We start from the raw sequence: 20511 nt of genomic DNA, 5'->3' as shown, positions 1-20511 counted from the left end.
ATTTTTTGTTGTGCATATTTGTGGTTTTGGGTTGGAGGATTTTTTTGTGTCTCTGTTATCCTCAGGAAAGACAATCTCAAGGATGTGGATCCCAACCTAACAGGTCTCCAGCCCAAGACTGACACTGTCACTAGGGAAATGTCAGTATTTCTAGACTTTTCCCCCTTATTTCCTCTTTGAATTCCTGAAGATAAAGGAGTATGTGAATGATATCAGCTACAAAAGCATAACTTATCTGTTGTTCCTTTCACACCACTCCTGCCTTATCTCCGAGTTCCCGTGAATTCTGGGTAGCAGGGACAATGGGCTGCAGGAAGTGCAGGAAGGCTGGAGTCCCTCCCTGGGGAAGCTGGAGGCTCTCTGGAGACCGGAGACACTGTGTAATTCAGCGATAGAGGGAATCGTATCAATTTGTTAATTAAGGTCATTTTAGAAGGTAAATCCGATTTTAAAAAGCCCACAAACAACCAGGCTCTTGAAGAAGCTGCAGTGCTTCGGGACAGGCTTTGTTTGCAAGGAAAGGTCACCTGCAGAGTTGTGCTTTTCCTCCAAATCCAGAATTATTCTGTGACTTAATGAAACAAATCTTGCTATTAAATGCATAGTTGTCCTTAAGGTGGTTGGAACATCCTTCAGCATTTCTTTATCAACCATCCTGTCAAAGATTAAATGGTTTTGAGATGAGTGCAGCCTTGATGCTATTTCTAAGCTTGGCTTTAAAATCCAAGACTCTGTTTTCTCTCCACCCCAGCATTATGCTGTGTGGAAAACCGTTCTTCCCTGGAAGAATTTGTCTTCTATTTTCTCTGGATGATTAAGTTAAGACAAGTCAAAGTGATATTGACAGCCAATCTTTCTGCTTGACCAAATAGACCAGAAAGACAGTAATTAAAATTCACTTCTTAATGCAAAGTAGATGTTAATTATAGAACTCTTTGGGGAATACTTAAAATGGAAAAGTAATCATGTTTATCCTGGATGGGAATGGGAGTAAAAAAATGCTTTATGGCACTTTCAAGATGTGTTAAGCTCAGAATTGGAGACTCTTTCTCCTGAGGCCTGGATTGTTCTTGATGATTCCTAATCTTTGGTGCACAAACTAAACGACTGCACTGCTGTGAATGGCACCCACCCCGCATAGGCTGTGAGCAGAGCCTCAAGAGTGCACAGAGTTGCCATGTGAGCAGGAAAAGATGTTTTAGGGATGAAAATTTGTTGGACTGTGCAAGTCCGTTACGTAAATAGTCAAAGCAGAAAACACTGTCACACGGACCAAGGTGTTTTTAATATATTCAGGGAGCAGTGAGTGCTCATCGTGGGATCCCGAGAGGAGGAGGGTGTGTTCCCTGTTGGCAGATGTGCAAAGTTAACCCCGAGCTGGCGTGGTGTGTGTTTTACAGGGTCCCTCGTGAGGACCTTCACTCCGTTTTACTTCCTGGAGGAGCCGCAGGACGTGCTGTCGGTGCGGGGGGCGCCGGTGGTGATGAACTGCTCGGCCTACTGCGACACGGCCCCCAGGATCGAGTGGAAGAAGGACGGCACCTTCCTCAACCTGGTGTCCGACGACCGGCGGCAGCTGCTGCCCGATGGGTCCCTGCTGATCAGCAGCGTGGTGCATTCCAAGCACAACAAACCCGACGAGGGGCATTACCAGTGCGTGGCCACCGTGGACAGCCTGGGCACCATCGTCAGCAGGACAGCCAAGCTCACCGTGGCAGGTAAGGCTCTGCTCTGGGAGCGCGGCCGAAAACGTGGATGTGGGGGTGGATGCTCTGCCCTTTGGAAAAGAGGAAAAAGCGCTTTCCAACAAAAAAAACAAACTGATGAAACCATCATTTCATCAGGGAAAGTGGGGCTGTGCATCTCATTTCCGAGCTAGAAGCTGGGTGTGTTTTCTGTTCGTTAAAGCACCTCAGTGCAGGGGGGTTTCTCAGGAAATGCTGAGGATCGGGGAAGAAATAAATGTCAAGTGTCTGTAATCAAAATGAAGGTTTACCACAGCTTAGAAGGGTAGAAAAAGCAGGGTTTTGCTTTCATTACGTATAAACAACCTTAAAATAACTTTTTCTACTTATATGTTGAGATTTCTCTACTCTCTGTTGTAAAACACCTGAGAAGCTCCTCATGGCAGGGTATGCAATCCTGACAGGACTGGGAGACAGGTAGGGAAAGGACTGAAGACAGATAGAGAAAGGAGGACTGGGGGTTGCATTTTTCTGTTCCTGAAGTGTCAGCTGTGAACAAGGAAGTTTGAGAAGTAACAACCGACCAAATGCTTCAAGTTTTCCATTAAAAAGGCCAAGTCATAACCTCAGCCTTGGTGTTTGGAGTAACCTTTAGACTTGCCTGGTGACAGCTTTTATTTAGAGGGTAGAAAGCAGTAAGGGAGTGAAGTTTGCACATAAAAATAAAGATTATGACTAGGGAAAGTGCCTTTTTACAGTCATTTGCTTATATCTCAGGGCTTGGGAGTGTCAGACTGTGTGCCTTGTAAACAGCATAACTTGGAATTACTGAGTGAGACTTCAAATCCAACTGAAAAGAAAAAAAAAAGAAAAGTAAGGGGTTGTAACTAAGAAAAAAGCCTATGAAGCAATTCTCCTTTGTTTCTCTAATGATGTTTGCCAGCCTTTTTCAAACAGTTTTTTTTTTTCTTTGCTTAATAAATGTCTCAAGGTAATGAATTCTTCCTGACTGGGGCTCTGGCATCTCCCAGAGCTGCTGCTTCCCATCGTTTATATTCTGATGTTGTTTCCATTAACGTGGCTTGTAGCATTGTTGGGAAACATCAGCAGTGTCAGAAACAAAACAAAATGGGGGTTTTATACCTTAAAGGAGTGGCTTTGAGAGTCTCTAAATGAGGAGTGTGTTTCTGAGGTTCTTTGCGAGGAGGACAATAAAAGCAGTTCTCACGCAGTTCTCTCAGCAATTCCCACCTCCCCGCATCGCTGCTGTCGGGATTAATTCTGCTGCTTTCCACATGAGCTCCTTCAGCCTCCTGCCTCTGTCATCAGTCTGCTCTATGTGATCATTAGGTGAGGTTAATGGGGTTAAAAATGAAGGTAAGCCAAAATGCCTTCCAGATCTCCCGTTCCCTTTTGCAGTGTCCACAGAGAAGGTGCTACTTTAATTGATCATTTCTAAAACGATGGAATCTTTGAGAGCCTTTTAGTACTTGGAAAAAAAAAAACCAAACCACAACACACAACACTGCAGTTGTGGTGAGTTTTGTTTTCAAAAAAATCTTTGCTAGAAAACACAACAGATATAGTCTAACCCAAGGCAATATGGATCTTTACCATAACACAACTAGTTGCCCCTTTGACTCTTGTTGGCCTGACAGCTGCGTTATGAGATTATTGATCAATCCCCTGCAATAAAAACTGTACTTTCCTTGTCCAGAACTAGAGGAAATGCTTGTGACACATGTTCTGTATTGCCTCATGCCATCCTGTCCATCAGAAACCTGCCCCAGAGCATCGTCTGGCTGCACTCTGCAACCTCCTCCCGCTGCTCCAAAAGCTTGGTCAGGTGTGGGGTGTGAAGGGTGTGAAATCCTATTTACCGACCCAGCAAAGTGCCAAGAGCTGTGCCAGACTACCCTCAGTTCAGTCCTGTACTCAGGGGAAGGGTGGTTTGGTTGCTGAAGGCTTTGGAATAAGTGATGGAATATTTAAATTCTGGTTTGATTGTTTTGGTTTTCTGGTCCTCATTTGAATCCCTCAGTTTGAACAGTGGTTTTTAATATTCCTTCCCGCCCTCTTTGTTTTAATTGGAAGCTCTGGGCTGTGGTGAGTGTGGGGATTGTTCTCATGGTAAGGTCTCTCCTTGGCCTCAAAATTCCAGTGGGAGGGAGGTAATTCCCCTCTGAATGGAGCAGTGGTAGGTTGGGTTCCTGTGCTCTGTGTGTGTGGTGCTGCACCTGATCCCTTTGAAAGGGAATAGTGTGAAACGTGGGCTGCATGTCTGAACAGCTTCTTACTCATTAAATAACTTCACTGCCTGAAAAGGACAGTTCTGGTGAGTCATGTGGGCCAGGGTGAGGGAAATCCAGTAAGAACATGTTGAGTTCCATCACAGAAATGAAGGGATACAGGGTTGGAGTTTTTAGGCTCAGAATGGCACTGTTTTCCCAAAGAGCCAGTGGATGGTGCTGAGCAATTCCTGAGTCCTGCAGGAAGGGCTGACAAGGTGCTACATTGAGATAAGCTGCTCAAATTGCTGAAAGGACTTTGTGTGTATTTTAGCTTGATGGATCTAAAAGGTTTGGATGTTGGAAACTGGAGCTCTTTCCTTGCTGTAGGGTGACTGATGGTGCAGGGGCTGGGAGGTGACAGAGGGGCTCAGGGACCCGCTGGGGGAAAAACAACCCCAAACACGCACGTGGAGTGCTCAGAAAGGGGCTGAAGGAGTTGTTTCAGACAGGCAATCTTGGGTTCTTGGCTCAGTTTCTGCTTTTGGCAGTGCTGTGGAGGTGTCTGGGCAGGGATGGGATGGTGGCAGGTCGACAGGGTGCTTTTTTAAGAGCCTTTTCTGTACGTGATAATCCATGAGAAGCCTTTACCCTTCGGGTTTTTGGAGGGGTGAGAGTCAGAGTTTCTGTGGCAGCAGAGACTCCTAAAGAAACTGATCTTTGCCTTCTTTAGATTTAAAAAACAAGTCAGAGGTACAATAAAATACCACATTAGGAAGAACACTGGAATTCAGCACTTGAATTAGTCTGTAACCTGGATTTGTGTGCTACTGCACCTCGGCTGTGAGGTGTTTGCTGTTCTACCAGACTTCCAGGAGTAAATCTTTGATTTTTTAGGAGCTGCAAACAGCAGAAAATATGTTGGCTTTCTTTAATGATCAGCAGTTCAGGACACATCCATCCCTTTCCCATTAAGTGTGGGCTTCCACAGTTTGACTCCTGCCAGCAAACGAAGGCTGAGGTTGTCATCACCCCTGTTTCTTAGGGCAGGGGAGGGAGGGAGATGTGGTGGTCAGACAGTCCCTATAATGGATAGGATTTCCCCATTGTTGTGATGGGTTTCAACTAGGGAAAGCCACAGGAATTGCCTAATTTATGTAAAGCTACAGCCCTTTAATCAGTGCCTTGGTACAGTGTGTTTCCTTAATTGGCTTTTGAAATGCAAATCTGTCTTTGATACTTAAGTGCCAGTTAGATCCTAAGAAGGGTGAAGGGTTGGGATAGCTCTTGCAAAACACGGATTAAAAATACATTTACAAAGTTTTGGGCAACTGTGACTGTGATTCATCTTGGAAAGAATAAATTTGTGTGTATTTTAATAAAAAGGACAATGATATGAAGTGAAAAAGCCTCCTGAGGTGATTTTCCCCAGTCATTATTTACTGTGGTTGGTTGAAACTTTCCTAAAGCTGTTACTGACAGAACAGACACACAAGAGTCTGAAAGTTTGGATCCATTACTGGGGCACTGGGTTTCTTCATACAGATTTATTGGCTCTATATATCCATTTAACTGCTCACTAAATTACTTCTTTCACCTCTTGTCATCTTTTTCCCCCAGAATCATCCAGCTGGTTTTCTTCCCCTTCTTCCACTTCTCTTTCATTTGATAATTCTTGGCTTTGAGCTTTAAGTGCCGCTTGCTGGGTTGTGACGAGGCAGCTGTCCCTGCCTTGGTACTGACTTCAGGTGTGTCCAAGTTTAATTCTAACAGCCCTTGGGGATAACTTAGGGCTTTTTGTCTCCTACCTCGGCTAAGTAATCTCCTTACATTATTATTTCTCAGTTAGATGTTAATAAAAATGTTATTTTCAAACCTTAATTTTGTAATTACTCTTAGAAAAAGTACAGGCAAATCAATCACCTCCTCTTATGAAATGCTCCTGCCACGTAGTGTCAGATTCTAAAATGGGTCATTTGAAACCTTCATAGTGTGTTTGTGTGTGAACTCCAGCCTCTGAAGGTCAGTGTGACCATGCCCAGCACAGACCTCTCAGGAATGAGGGTCCAGCCCCTGAGCTGGGCTGGGCCAGTGGGATTTTGATACATCAGCTGTAGGGAATGAGCTTCACCTGAGGAATTGCTCTGGTTTTTAGCTGATTGCCTTCCCTTCCAAGGTTCATTTGCATGTGTCCAGCTTTGGGCTTCCAAACTGCTGACTAGAGGAGCTGTCACTGAAATTACAGGGGCCTGGATGTGGCTTGGAGGAGTTCACTGAGTTATGAGCCAGGAGATGCCGGTGCCTCATCCTGCTGCTATTGCAGCTCATTACACCATCTCCAGAAGATCTCCACATTCGCCCTCTTCTCAGTGGGCTAATAAAGAATTTCTCTCCACTAAATTGAATTAGAATATTGCTTTTTATAATGTGCCTAGACGCTGTAAATGAGGAGGGCAGGCAGAGGTAAGTAATTCTGTATCCATTACAGAGTGGATGTCTTCGGATGACAAGCAGTAGGTAAAGCTGTGGCCAAGAAATGATTATCCCTTATCCCAGCTGGTGGGAGAGAGCAGGACCTGGATGGACCTGGGCTTGCAGTGAAAGGCAGAGAGCTCTGCAGAGCACAGGGGCAGAGATGGGCCGTGCTTGCCAGACTTTGAATGTTCACAACTGAACAGTGTTTTGTTTCTTGCTGGGCTCTGTGTGTGGCTGTGCCAACCCTGAAGGGTGAGACAAACGATCCCAGCTCCTCAGAGATGTGATTAGGTGGGAAATAACAGCACACTTTTGCCCAGTATTGCACATTTCCTGTAAGAGCAAGGGGAAAAAATACGCTCTTGATGAGATCTTCATGAATAAAGAACGTCCTGTACCCTGGAATTGGAAAAACCCAAGAGCAGAGATACTTCAGAGGAGGGTACTTAAGAGCACTTAACCAGTAAGTGACATGGGTGATAAATTTTCCTTGCAAAAATACGTTTTTCTATGAAAAAAGCATCTGCATTTTCCCTCAATTGGCTCAGATCAAAATGCATTTCTTCATGACAAGTAAATGGGAAAGGTGGTTTTAACACAGCTGCAGTTTGTACAGGTTCTGTCAGCTATTACTGAAAATGTGAGAGTTTAGACATTTAAGATAATAAATGTTCTACCTTATGTGTCATTTTCAATTCTTACAATCCACATTTGTCCAGTTGAAATAGGGAAAAAAATCTCTGTGAGCCTTTGAACTGGTCTGTGTTAGTGCTTGGACTGAAGGCAAAGGTCCAGGTTCAGAATTGTTGTAGATTTTCAGTCCCAGGTTAGAAAAATGCATTAGTAGACTTTGCCATTTACTTACTGGTTTTTTTTGAGTAGTAACTGCTTAACTGTGGGAGGTGAGAACCAAAGTGATTGAGGTCATTGATGATACTGAGGCTTCACTTCCTGGCTGTGCAGCCTGGGAGGGTTTGCCTATGAGAGACTTCTGGAGAATCAACTGTGTCCTTTTCTCTTCTGGTTCAACAAAACCCAAAAAAACACCACAACAAAACAATGCTGATGTTTTACTCCGCTCTAGAAGGACTCCTGGACCCCTCCTGTGGTATTGGAGGCTCAGGGTACAGTTTTTCTTTCAGAATTTGGTTGAGTTCAGTTCTTTCAATGGGGTATGGCAGGACAGGATTCGGGACTTGGGCGTGGCTGAAATAACTCTTTTAAAAAAGTGGATTGGTAGAAATGTAACAAATTAAATCTGTTTCCCGCATGATCTGAAAGTGTTGGAGGGATCAGCAGGACATCAGTACAGACACTTCTCTGGGCTCTGGAGGGGAAGGAGTGTTGCTCTGATCCAGGGTCTCTTCCCCCTCGGGCAGCAGTTGGTCCTTCTGTATTTCCATGTGTGTGTGCCAGGAGTTGCTGCCTGTCATTCCTCGAGCCTGGTTTCAAGTCCTTGTCTCTCCAGTCAATTTATCCTGTTTTTTAGAGTGCTGTGTTCTCTCCACCAGCTCCTGACAGTGGCACACAGAGCTCTGATTTAATTCAGAGCCTCCTGCCCCATCCGAAGGCTCTGGCTGCGGGATTGCCGGGGGCTGAAGGGATCGCTGGGATCGTGGGGCACAGCCCCCAGCAGGGGAATCTGACCTGCTTGTTTTGAAACTCCTCATTGGTATCTAATGACCAAGTTACAGCTGAAGTGGAGAGACTCTGACTTCCAACTGAATGATACTAAAAGTAGTTTCTGTTGAAAGAATGCAAGTTTTCTTAAGCTTTTGTATTTAAAATTTATACCACTTGATATCAAAAAAATCAGACAGCCTATTCTGACTAATACTATCCCTGTCCCTAATTCTGTGGGTCAGTGAGCCAGTTAAAGCTTATTTGTGCTCGGTGGAGGGTAACAAATCCTCTGCTGAAGCTGCAGGACAGGGGGCACAGGGAGATCTGTAGCACTCGTGCCTCAGCTTTCTGCTTTATTTATGATGTAATAGCACTGCTCAGGAAAAAACAAACTAATAGGTGCTTCCTAGAATGAAGTTCAGATTCAGTGCAATGGAAGTCTTGTAATTAGCAAAGGGAGGATCCTGTGTGCATTTGGTCGACAGAATTGTCTTTGTGATAACTTACAGTAACGCAAACTTACTGTAAATCATCAGAAATGGAAGCTCTTTGCAGTGTACACTTAGATCTTGACCTTTGCTTTGGAAAATATGGAAGGCCGTGGAGTTAATCTGTGGAGAAACATGAATTCTATGGAAGGAGCTCTGGTGCCAGATCTCTGCTATCCCTTGGGCTGATGGCAGTCGGGTGAGTCTGGATGGGGAGACACAAGAACAAAGTGAGACCACACTGATGGTGCAGCAACACCCGAACAGGAAATTTGGCTGAACTTTCCTCCTTTGTTAATATTTTCACTCAAATCTCTATTTTCCCTTATTTATCTCTCCCTGTCAGCACCAGCAATCCCTTTTGGGATTCTGTTTGACAGGTCTGTGCAGAGATTGCTCCCGAAATCCCAGCCTGTCAGGCAGGTGGTGGTTACATCTGCAGCCTGTGCTCTTCACTCCCTGCCTGTCCCAGCACGGGATCCAGCAACATATTTCAGCTTTATTGAGTGTCACAGGGAAGGGTCTTTATGCTGACATTGTTCAGGCTTTTGATGGACTGAATATTGTGTTTGAAAATGATAATTTTCAGAACCTGTAATATCACCCGAACCCAACTGAAAGGGGACACAGAAGCAGGAAGGGTAAGAAGCATCAAGGCAGAAGTGTGTCTGTGATTAATTCTTTATCTTTCCATAATTAAAATTCAAGAGGAAGTCTTGAATAATTATTTAAGGTCATTAAAATAATTTTACACAGAGGAAAAATTTTGTTAATAAGGAAAAAATTAAGTTACGAAACTTGTGGTTGAATTCATGAGGTTAGTTCTTGGTAACATCATAAAAAGCATAGAATGTGTCTCACCATTCACATAAATACACAAGAAATAAAGATGTTAAAAATGTTAAACCCCCTAGAACCCCTATCCATTTGCATCTATAACCCCCATTTTGGGGGAAATATGGGGACATGTCTCTAGGTTATTTCTGGAAAGGTGTTTTCTTCCTTCTCCAACAGCTTCTGAAGTCAGTCCTGGCCTAAAACACAGTCAAGTCTGCTCTTTAAGTGAACAGATTAAAATGAAGTGAAGAAAGGCTTTGGTAAGGAGAAAGCTTTAAAAAGCTCCCTGATGGGATGAGCTCCACTGCCAGCAGCTGATTCCAGCAGCAGAATGTGCCAATCCCACCTGAGCTGCTCCTCTCTGGATCCCTGGGACGGAGCTGCAGCTTTGTCGGACGATTTGCTCCTTCTGCACCTTTTAGTGCTCCTCCTTTATTCTGCCACGCACCCTTGTTGTCTTCAGACATCTATTTCAGCCACATGATTGTGTCTGTAGAAGTTCTTTCTCCTTTGTGTTTGTGTCCTGCTCTGTCAGCCTCGGAGCAGTTGATTTTTGCGGGGTTTCTTGGCTATTCACGCACTGCGAGCATTTCTCAGAGAAATTGTTGAGGTTATTTCCTGTCTCTAAATGCCTGTTGTCAGGTACCAGCTGTCTTTGTCACTGTCTATAGAGTTGCCTGCAAAAGTTTTTCAGATCTTTCCTTTCTTCCAATTCCTTGATAAATTTATCCTGACAGTCCTCTCTGTGCATTAATCTTCTTTGAATGGCTTGTTCACATGAGCTTCCGTAATTGATAGCCTCGCCTGGGTCTAAAATTATTTAACCTGTCAAGCTCTTTTCTTTCACCACAACACTCGGATCTTATTCTTCTTTTGTTATGGCTCTCGATTTTGTTTTAAAAAGAGTAATTGTGAGCCTGTAGGGTTTTTATTTTTAGGCAGTCTGTTGATGAAGACCTGAAGTTCCTTAAATGATGAGGCAATCTGTGTGCCTTATCTCCAGGGCTTCTCCTGAAATCCCATGGGGCTTTCTTCATTGGCCTCACTATTAGAATGATCTTCAGCTGTAGTAAATAAATGACTCCGTAGTTTGCATGCCCTCAGTTCATTTTTTGTGGCATTAGGATTTCTTAGTGTGTTTCTCAGTGTCTGTGGAGTTGAGATTCATTGTGGGCACTGCAGCTTTTCCTGCTGCTGTTGGAACTTTTCTGTTTGGCCTCTTTAACTGCACGTCCTGTCTCCACTCTGAATGGTACTGTTTCACCTCCTCCCTTGGCAGAGGGAGGAGGTGAAACTTTTTCTGTATTCCTGCACCATTCCTTGCAGCATTTCTTGAGCCTGACCATGTGCCATGACTGACATCCCCCACCTCACCCCCTGTTACTTTTCTTGTAGTTGTGGTTGTCATCAGTGACCTCTCTATTCTTGAAGATCTTCCTTCGTTCATTTTTCTTGCTCCCATTTCATTCCTGGAAGAATTTAGTGGTCTCTTCTTGATATCACCTGGCTAGAATTGACTTTTGATTGTTTTGCCAGGCAGAAGGTCAGGATGTTCTCATGTGTTTTCCTAGTCCAAACACTGTCTAAAGTTTTTGAATGGATGGTAGATATTGAGAAGGAATTCTTCCCTGTGAGGGTGGGGAGGTCCTGGCACAGGTTGCCCAGGGAAACTGTGGCTGCCCCATCCCTGCAAGTGTCCAAGGCCAGGTTGGACAGGGCTTGGAGCAACCTGGGCTAGTGGAAGGTGTCCCTGCCCATGGCAGGGGGTGGAATGGGATGGGTTTTAAGGTCCCTCCTAACACAAACCATTCATTATGTGATTTTGTCTTAGTCTTGCTTTTAGTTTGTGGCTCTGTGGCAGAGCTCAGACCCAACTCTGAGAGGGGCTGATCAGAACCTCAAATTCCTGTAATCCAACCTGGTGCTCCAGGGCATGGTCAGTTTTGCTCTTAAGTTTCCCTGTTAGAAGCTTGTTTTGACAAGTTTAATTCTGCTCCTCTTTGCACAGTATTTTGTGCAGTGTTTTGTTGTATGTCTCCATAGTTTTCTGTGTAGCTTCTCGATATCATCATGTCATCAGATAATTGGGCTTGGAAGGGACTTAGGGAGATGTGGAGTTCAGGTGCTGGTTCAGAGCAGCCCTGAGGTCCCACCAGGTCACTCTGTGCATTATTGCACATGTGTAGGTACATATGTCTGTGTGGCTCACTGGGCTGTCCTCTCCCTTTTCCTCTCCTTAATTCTGGCCAAGGGATACCTTTATAAATCAACGTGTGCCGAGGTGTCCGTGCTGCCAAGGCTGTGTTCAACAAGGTTGGGATTCTGCTTTTGTACTGAGATTTCTCATTCACGTTGTATATTCCACATATTTCCCACTTTTGTTTAGCCAACAAGGACTTTGGGTGGGTTTTCTTCTCTCCTCTATAATCCATGTAAGAATACTCTTGCCCCCTGTCTCCTGCCCGGATTTTAAGAGCCGTGTACTGCTCAGAGCTCTCCTACCTGGATTTTGGGCCAGGTTTTGTTCTCTCCTGTCTAGATTGCCTAAACAAGGGGGGAGAATGGTGTGCCAAGTTGGTGTTTGTGGAAAGGACTGGGAGCATCTGGTCTTACCCTAATTCAGGTAGTGCTGGCCTTGTGTTCTCCAGGAGTGTTTTGTAATTACAAAGTCTGATCCATTTGCTGCTGAGATTCATGAAATACGTCCCATTAACAGAGTGTATTTTAAGCCGTTTCACACCTCTGCCACTCCAGCAAATGATGCTGAATAATGCTGGGGAGAAGGAGCTGTGATAATTTAATGAAGTGTCCACAGATGGCTGGACTTATTAATTTTTTAACAGGGTTGGGGTGAGAAGCTGATGCACTAACAAAATAAGCGGCATCTTTGTGATCCGCCGCGTTGCTGAGGGATAACAGATGTTGGAGCCATCCTAACAATAGGGAATCGTGTTTCTGTTCTCTTGTGTGCCTGAAATCTTCACACTTCCCCAGAGGCTGTTTGGATAAAGGAGTAATAGCTCTGGATTTGTCATGAGCTCAGATTTGCTTAGGCTGACAGGAATGGGGAGAAATTTAAGTGTCTTAAAACTGTGAGTGGTTTGTGGGATCACTGACAGACCCGTTTAACTTGGAGGGTTGAAGTGGGAGCTGGAGGGTGGCAGTGTTGGGAGATGTGCTGCTGGAGTTAGATCAGACTTGGATGAATGATGAGAAAAGTGTGAGAGTAATGCTGGACATCAGAGGATTTTCCCAGCTGGTGTACAGGAGGAAAGGGGTTTGGAAAACCTGTCGGCTGCTCCCGTGCTTTGCTTTTTCCATAGTGCATTAGAAGTATCCAGGGGAGTAACAGGGAAAACATTTGCTGAGCACATCGAGATGTCACCAAAACAGCCTGAAACCAGCTTTGGGAAGCAATTCATTGCACAAACAGGTAGTGGGTGTGTGTTTAGAGCTGTTTAATGGTTATACAAAGTGTTCTCTTAAATTCCAGTCTATGCAGGAGCAGTAGAGGAGACCCACATGGCGAGAAGCCTTGTGACCACGTAGGAAAGGTCCACAGAGAGAAGGGGATTCCTCTGCAGCCTTCTGTTCCCTAAGGATGAGGAGACTGTGCTCTGTTCTTATTCTCTTTAGCAGCGCTGGTTTGGCAGGATTGATCCCAAAATGGTTGGTTGGGTTCTCAAGGGGCTTAAATGTGTGTATGGCATCAGCATCCATGTTAAATAACATGAAGCATTTCTAGTGGCTGCTGACAGGATTTAGAGGGAAGGAAGGACTCAGAACTTGGTTACAACACTCATGTGAGCGAGTTATTTAGTAGTTGTTGATTCTGGAAGGTTTTCTTCTTTCAGTCTCCTTGGAAGTGATTGGCACTGACCACAGTGGCAGAGAGGCTGCTGGGCTGGATTGGCATCAGGGCAGTGAATTCCTCCACTTGTGCAAACTGCAGGAGATGAAATACTGGCTCCATTGACGGCAGCAGACGACAGCCAGAATTTTAACCATCTGTGTTTTCCAGGAGCATGGGAATTATTGCTCTTCTAGGCACATCTTTTTCAGAAATGGAGACAATGGGCCACAAATCTCAGTAAGGCTTAGACTGGGAATGCTGATTGAATGCACCACATTTGCATTAATAGATTGTTCATTCGCATTCCTGCCATTGCTCTGGGCTTTGATGAGAGGAGGGGAGAGACAAAAGGAAAGGAGAAAATAGGGACAGAGTTGGCTTCCCCCCCCTCCCTCCCATTTGCATTGTCCTGGCAGAAAATGTGGAGTTTGGGATGCATCTCATTCCCTTGAGTGCTGGGAGAGTCACACTGTTGCTTGTGTGTTGTCCCGCCTGTGTTTAGAGAACATTCCAAGAGGAAAATCATCCCTCCTAAATTGAGTTTATTAACCTGTGTTCTGCCAGGTCAGTAGTATTTTCCTTTGGTGCCCTGAAATCAATACATAATGTATGTGAGGTGACACAGAATGATTAATGCGTGTACAAACACCAAAAATTGTCTTTAATATCAGAACCCCAAAGTGTCATTTATCATTGTGTTCATTTGCCAAAAGATGGGATGATTCCTTCAGCTGATTGCCCTGCAATGTGTGGGTGAGTTGTGGGGGCTGCTCCCTCATCAGGAGTGTACCTTCCATCCCTGGAAGTGTCCAAGACCAGGTTGAACAGGTTGTGGATCAACCTGGCATAGTGGAAGGTGTCCCTGTCCATGGCAGAGAGTGGGACTGGATGAACTTTAAGGTCCCTCCCAACCCAAACCCTTCTGGGATTCTGTCATTACATCTTTTTGCTTGAATTGTTGATTGAAGTGTTTGGGAAATACAAACCATTGAGAAAAAAGGCACCAACTTTCTAAAAAGTTGTTTTTTACAATAGTTTTGAATGTGTTTCTAGTGTAAATTGAAAGACTGGATTAGCTTACATGGTAATGCAGCCAAGAAAGATGATAGGAAGTTATAGAAATTCAGGCTTAGAAGTTGTTAACTGATATTTTAAGAGGAAAAGAGCAGCTCTGTAATGGAAACGCCCTGGACTGGGAGATGGAAGGGTGTTTTCTGGTTGTGTTCTGCTGCAGGAGGTGTGCCAGCACTGTGGCACACACTCTGGGACCTGCTACTGTATTTATAAACAGGTTTCTGAATTAATAGTAATTAAGACCTGTATTTGGAGTGCCTTTTGTAATCCATCATTATTGTTTCGTGGTTGTGTGTTGGCTAAAGCAAAGGCTCCTCCTCCACAGTGGAGGCTTTTAAGCAGTGCAAATTGCCAATAATTGTAGAATAAGAGAAAATTACTCTTTAGGACAAAATTATAGCCTAGGTTAAAATGTTTTTTTAAAAAAACACACAGGACTATGATGAAATAAAGGTTTTAGTGGCGTTTGAGATGACCTGGAAAATGAACTGTAATTTCATTGCTAGTGAGTAATGAAACCATCTCAAATAAAGCTTATTCAGCCTCAATGGAACACCTGCACACAACAGAGTGCACAAAGCCTGTCTTGTCCAGGAAGGGGATAGTACTTGTGGGGGGGTTCAATTAAGGTATATTTGAGCTTTCTGTTAAAAAATTGCAGGGCTTGAATCCTCCAGGAACATCCTCTCTTGTGCTTTTAGTTGCCACTGTGGCCATTGTACGAGTGGTGGTTTGTCGAGCAAAGAAGGGAGGTGAAAACAGAGCTCAGGGGCTCACCTGGCAAAAGGAGGAGATCCAGGACCCCTTCCAGGCTGGGCAAGGAATTGCCTTAACGTGCAGGTCTCTTGATGAAGGAGAATATTGAGACAGATAAGAATTGGAGGTAATTATGACATTTCATGGGTTCTATTGAGAAGGAAATTTTCAGAGAGGAGAGATGCCTCAGAGAGCAGGTTTAGACGACCCTGGTTAACAGCCTGACCAGCCTTGTAGGTGTAAAACAACGTATTTACCTGCAGAGTGAGCAGGTGTGGCACGGGCAGGAGACACTGGTACTGTTGCTGTGGCCTCGAGGGTCTCATAGGAGGAGTTAAATAATGCTCCAGACTGACTAATGGTGCAACTTCTTAGCACAGTGTGCAAAGTCAGGCAGGGCCAGGGATATCCTTGGGATTGTACTGGGCTGGGACAGAGGGATGGGGGATTTATGAGGAAAGAAGCTGAGTTGGTGGGTTTGGGGTTCATTGTAACCTGACAGTGTGCAGAGAGCCACTGAGATGGCTCAGTGTTTTGGGAAGGTCTTTTCAGTTTTGTCATATTTCCATGGATGTTTGTTACCAACATGTCATTCTGCCGGGGGGCATGGTGGGAGAGGAGGGGACATGGAGGCAAAAGAGGTTTTGACTGGATCTAGGAGGAAGCTCTACACTGTGAGGACGCTCATGTGGTAGAACAGGTTGTCCAAGAGTTGTGCAGTCTCCATCCATGGGGATGTTTGGGGTCTGACTGGACAACTCCCTGAGTAACCCTCTCACCTTGCTGCTGACTCTGCTCTGGCTGGGCCCCTTCCTGCCCAGACTGTCCTGCCATTCCGTGTCTTTAAAGGTGCACAGGACATTGGGGAATGAGGGGAAGGAACTGAGGATCGCAGCTTCATTAAGCAGGAGGAAAGTTGAAAGAAAGAAGTTGTGATTTTTATTCCTATGAATACCTTAGAGGGAGGAAGTAATGGATAAATATCAAAAGATGCAAAATAATTAATACCAAAACAAGGTCAAGATCAAAGGACCAGAAGTGGTTTTGAAATACGGTGGGAGGGGAAACTAGAAACAGAAAGTTTTTCAGAGGGATGAAGCTGTGGAAGGAGCCTCCAGGTATTATTCTGAGCGGGGAGAAAGTTTATAACAGTTGGAGATGAGCCTGTGCAAGAAAACAAGTCTTTCATTCAAGTGAGAGAAGTCTGAACATGTGACATCAGATCGTACTTCTTGCTACTTCTCCAAAGATTTCTACAGAAACTGGAGAGCAGAGACTAGATGGTTAAAAAAAACACAGAAAACTTGAGGGATTTCTGGAAAGCAAATAAAGATGCAAGCTGGAAATGATAGAAAGTATCATTTAACTTCAGAAGTCCATGTGTTAGATACTTGATTAGGCAATCAAAGGTAGTGAATATGGACAGGGAGGACTAGAGGAGATGGAGTTTTGGCACCAGGGTGTCACTGAGAAGCAGCACATGGTGACAGACTGTAGTAGTAGGAAGCTTGAGAATTGGAGAACTCAGGAATTGGAGAGCAGCTTAACTTTTTAAAAACTCCATTCACCAATCTTGACTGGAACTCCAAAGCTTTGGTGTCACCTCTGGAGTGCCTCTAACCTGTCACTCTTCCAATTCTTTTGCAGGTCTTCCCCGGTTCACGAGCCAGCCCGAGCCCACGGCGGTGCCGCGGGGCAGCAGTGCGGTGCTGAACTGCGAGGCCAACGCCGACCTGGCTCCGTTTGTGCGCTGGGAGCAGGACCGGCAGCCGGTGCCGCTGGACCAGCGGGTGCTGCAGTTGCCCAGCGGGGCTCTGGTGATCAGCAATGCCTCCGACACCGACCAAGGGCTGTACCGCTGCCTCCTCGAGGGCTCCGGCGCCCCCAAGTACAGCGACGAGGCCGAGCTCCGAGTGCTGCCAGGTACCCAGGGGCTCGCTGGGACACGGGGCTGCTCCTGTGTCTGTGGGGTCTGAGCTCTTCCCGGTGGTTGGAGATGGGCTGGAGGCACTCCTGTGCCTTCTTGCCGTGTTGAATGGTTCAGCTTTTAAGACGTTTTCGGAAAAGACTTGTTTTCTGAAGTCCCTATTTCCAAAAGTCACGCATTTGCTTCCATTGTGACGTGACGCAAAGAGAGAATCTGCTGTTTCTTTGAGTGTAAATGTTTGGGGATTTTTGAGTTTCTCAGGTTGAACCCCATGTTTCAACTCCTGCTGAATTTTCCCAAAGAAATTGGTGCTTAGTTCCTCGCTCTTGGGATGCTTCTGCTGGGGTGCTTTTAATTATCCCAATATTCAGGAAATTCCCCTTGTCTTAACAGTGGGCTCTTTTGGGAATTCTCCAGCTCTCAAAAGGAAGATGACTTCATTTTAGAAGGTTTAGCAATGCCTATTGTGCTGACATGTTGAGATATTTTTATAAGAACAGAAGTCCAGCGCCGATGTCAAGTGTTGGTACATTTAGTGTGTTCTGTTCCCAGTGACTGTTGCACAGAGCTGTGTCACCAACTCTTCCAACACAAAGGTTTGAAAAGTCACCAGGACTTTCCAGAGCTGTCTCCTCTGAATTCGTCTTCATGTTGGAATTCTGATTCAGTTGTTCCTTCCTGGACAACTGCCAGAGGAGTTGCTGAATTCCATCCTGGAGGCCTCCAGAGTTAGGCTGGGCAATGTTGTGGTTGGCCTGACCTGGTGTGGGCAGCAGGTGGTGGCACCTTCAGAACTGTTCATTGGAAGGGATCCCTGTTCTTGTAACTATGGCACTTTTCTTCCCAAAAGGCTAAAATATCCTTTAGAATACCCCAGTTTTCCAGTTGCAGCTCTCTGTTGAAATCCGGGATTTTTCCAGTTTTGGGAATGAATTCCTACTTTAGCCATGATTTGTTTCTTTGAGTTCATGAGGCCTTTCCAAAGCAAAGCCTTTTCTCCTTCAACTCAGGATACAGGTTTTCCTTTGGGAAAAGGCACTTAATTGAATTATTGTAGCTTGGATTGCCTTTGTGTTTCTGGAGCCCTTCAAATGCTCAAGACTTCTCTGATTTTTTGGCAATTGGAGATTTCTTGATAAACTTCCATGTTGCATTGATCTTTTGGATTCTTTTGGCTCCAGATATGGTTTACTTGCTTTTGTAATGCTTTGCTGAAGGTGATTAAATAGAATTCTGTTAGGGAATACAAATGATGCTGTTTCTTTACTTGCTCATGAATCTGAAAGTATCCATAGTGAAGTTTTGTGAAATCCCTCCCAGCAGGCTTTTTCTAAAAAGTGGGATTAAGATGTTGAAGGGAAAGCTCCCTTAATCTTGAGTGGCCCCATAATTGATTGTTTGGTCTGAGATGCATTTGAAAGAAGGATTTAAATTAATCTGTTCTTTATTCAGTTTATTCCCTTTTTAAATTGTTATCTGATGTGTGCCTGACAGTGACCCCACTGCTCTGCTTGCCAGTCTTTGAAATGCACCCAACACACACTTGGATTTACCTCCATGGACAATGTTCTGCTTCTTAAGTGTTCTGCTTTTTCTGATACCAGGCTGCCACTGAGCAGGAGGGTACATTTCTGAGCTCTGCTAGTTAATAGCAGGTACTTTCAAACATAGGAATACAGGGACAAAAAAAAAGCCACTTGATTTTTGGGTGCAGTTTCCACTCAACTGGGAGCTGAAGTCTGTTCTGGGAGCCTGGAGCAATGATGGGTTGTGTCTGTGGTGAACATTCCCAGCTCCTCTGCTCCTGTAAGGATTGGTGTATCCCTGTTCCTGGAGCAGGCAGAGCAGTTCCCACTCACAGGGAATGTGGGCAGAGCCGTGGGATGATTCCTGTGTGGGCCCCAAACAGATGGTGGGATCCACGACAGCTTAAAGCTTGTCTGCCCCTGCCTCGGGTGGCTCTGAAACAGGATTTCCACCTGTTCTGTTCCTCAAACCCCTGGCGGCCTCCTCAGGCTGTACCTTGGAGCACGTGTGTGCTCAGGGCTGTGAACACTCCTGTGCTATTTTTAGTATTTTGAGCTGAAGAGCAGCAAAACAACAACTCGCAAAAATAACTGTGAGTATCATGTCGGGCCCAAGTGAGGCACAGCCACGTCTGAGTGTGGTGAGACACAGAAGGTGCTTCAGGGAGCAGAAGTAGAGGAGGTGCAGAAGAGTCTGCTCCTATTTAGGTGCCTGAAAATAATTTGAGGGCTTGTCTAGTTCTGGAGCTTTGCTGTCATCACACCTACAAACACATCTGAGTACTGAGAGTGCAGCAATGAGTGCAGCGTGAACAGTGGGAGTAACTCACACAGTGGGAGTAACTAACTCAGCCCAAAACTGTGCCTCATGTGTACAGATCATTTTCTCTGCTTCAGGGTAGGCACAGAGGGTACAAACAGTAGTAACACACTGAGTAAATGTGCACTTGGCTTGTGCTTGTTCTTAAGGTAGAGGAAAAAAAGAAACAAATCCTTCTCCATCCTAATTCAGTGCAGAATTAATTCAGAGGATTCCTGTTTTTGTAAGGATGGAAAACTGGTGGGATGTAAAGCTTGTATTACTTGTGTGCACATCACTTGCTTGTTTTATTCGACTTAGGATGACTTTCTGCTGCAATAATTTCATTTTCCAGCACGTAAAAGCGCTTTCTCAGTAGCTCCCTGATGGAGCCAGGGAATTGCCCAAGGCTGGCTGGACAAACCCAAACCTGAACCTTTCTTCACTAAATCTCTACCAGCTGGTGGAAGTTCCAGTTTCAGGGCTGTAGCTTTGAGCTGCAACAGTTTCCCAGGGAGTTGGAAGAGTGAGAATCCCAAAGGTGGGGATGTCTGGAAGAAATGGTAACAAGGCTGGGAGAGGCTCTGGCAGAGACCGTGGGCGGGGTGGTGATGGGATCCTGGGGACATGCAGGAAAGGAAGGGGAGGTTTCATTTGTGGTTTTCTTTGGCTCGTTGGGTTTTGGTTTGGGCTTTTATTGGTGTTCTGTCATGTCCAACACCTTTGCAGAGCCCGAGGAGCCGCAGCCCCTGACGTTCCTGAGGCAGCCGTCGTCCCTGTCCAGGCTGAGCGGGCAGAGTGCCCTGTTCCCCTGCGTGGCCACAGGATTCCCAACTCCCTCCATCAGGTGGACAAGAAACGAGGAAGAGCTGCTCACAGAAGGGTGAGTGGTGGCTCACAGCCTTATCTTTATCTCACAGCAGGAATGGGGTTTTGGATTAGTGCCCACCTTCCTTTGTGTACCGAGTTTTAAACCAGAGGGGAAGAAGCCGGTTCCCAAATGCTGGAGGGCTCTGACGGCACTGCTGGGACAAGGGAGGTAGTTCAGGAGATTTGTGGAACAGTCTCACAGTATTTTTTTGCAGCCATCTGAAACCAAGAAATCTTCTTTAAAGCAGGAAGGTTATTAGGAATGTATTACCTTTAGATTGCCACTGGAATAAAAGGAGCAATTAAAGGAATAAGGACTCTGCAGGAAAACAAAGACAACTTTGTGTTGGCGTATTGTGCTTGTGAAGCT

At 45.2% G+C, this 20511-nt stretch overlaps 1 protein-coding gene across 11 annotated transcripts in view; it reads left to right on the top strand.

Moving 5' to 3' along the window:
• NEO1 (neogenin 1) overlaps nucleotides 1-20511 on the top strand; it is a 165263-nt gene that overhangs the window by 50274 nt on the left and 94478 nt on the right. For all 11 annotated transcript variants that reach the window (XM_050309060.1, XM_050309063.1, XM_050309062.1 and 8 more), the window contains exons 2-4: nucleotides 1401-1718; nucleotides 16667-16942; nucleotides 20001-20154. In XM_050309060.1, the coding sequence (XP_050165017.1) occupies nucleotides 1401-1718; nucleotides 16667-16942; nucleotides 20001-20154 (748 nt within the window). The remainder of the gene's footprint in view (nucleotides 1-1400; nucleotides 1719-16666; nucleotides 16943-20000; nucleotides 20155-20511) is intronic.

This window comes from Myiozetetes cayanensis, unplaced genomic scaffold (assembly GCF_022539395.1).
Source record: "Myiozetetes cayanensis isolate MyiCay16 unplaced genomic scaffold, myiCay2020 scf14, whole genome shotgun sequence".
Classification (NCBI taxonomy): Eukaryota; Metazoa; Chordata; class Aves; order Passeriformes; family Tyrannidae; genus Myiozetetes; species Myiozetetes cayanensis.
This window is presented reverse-complemented; position numbering and strand designations above follow the sequence as displayed.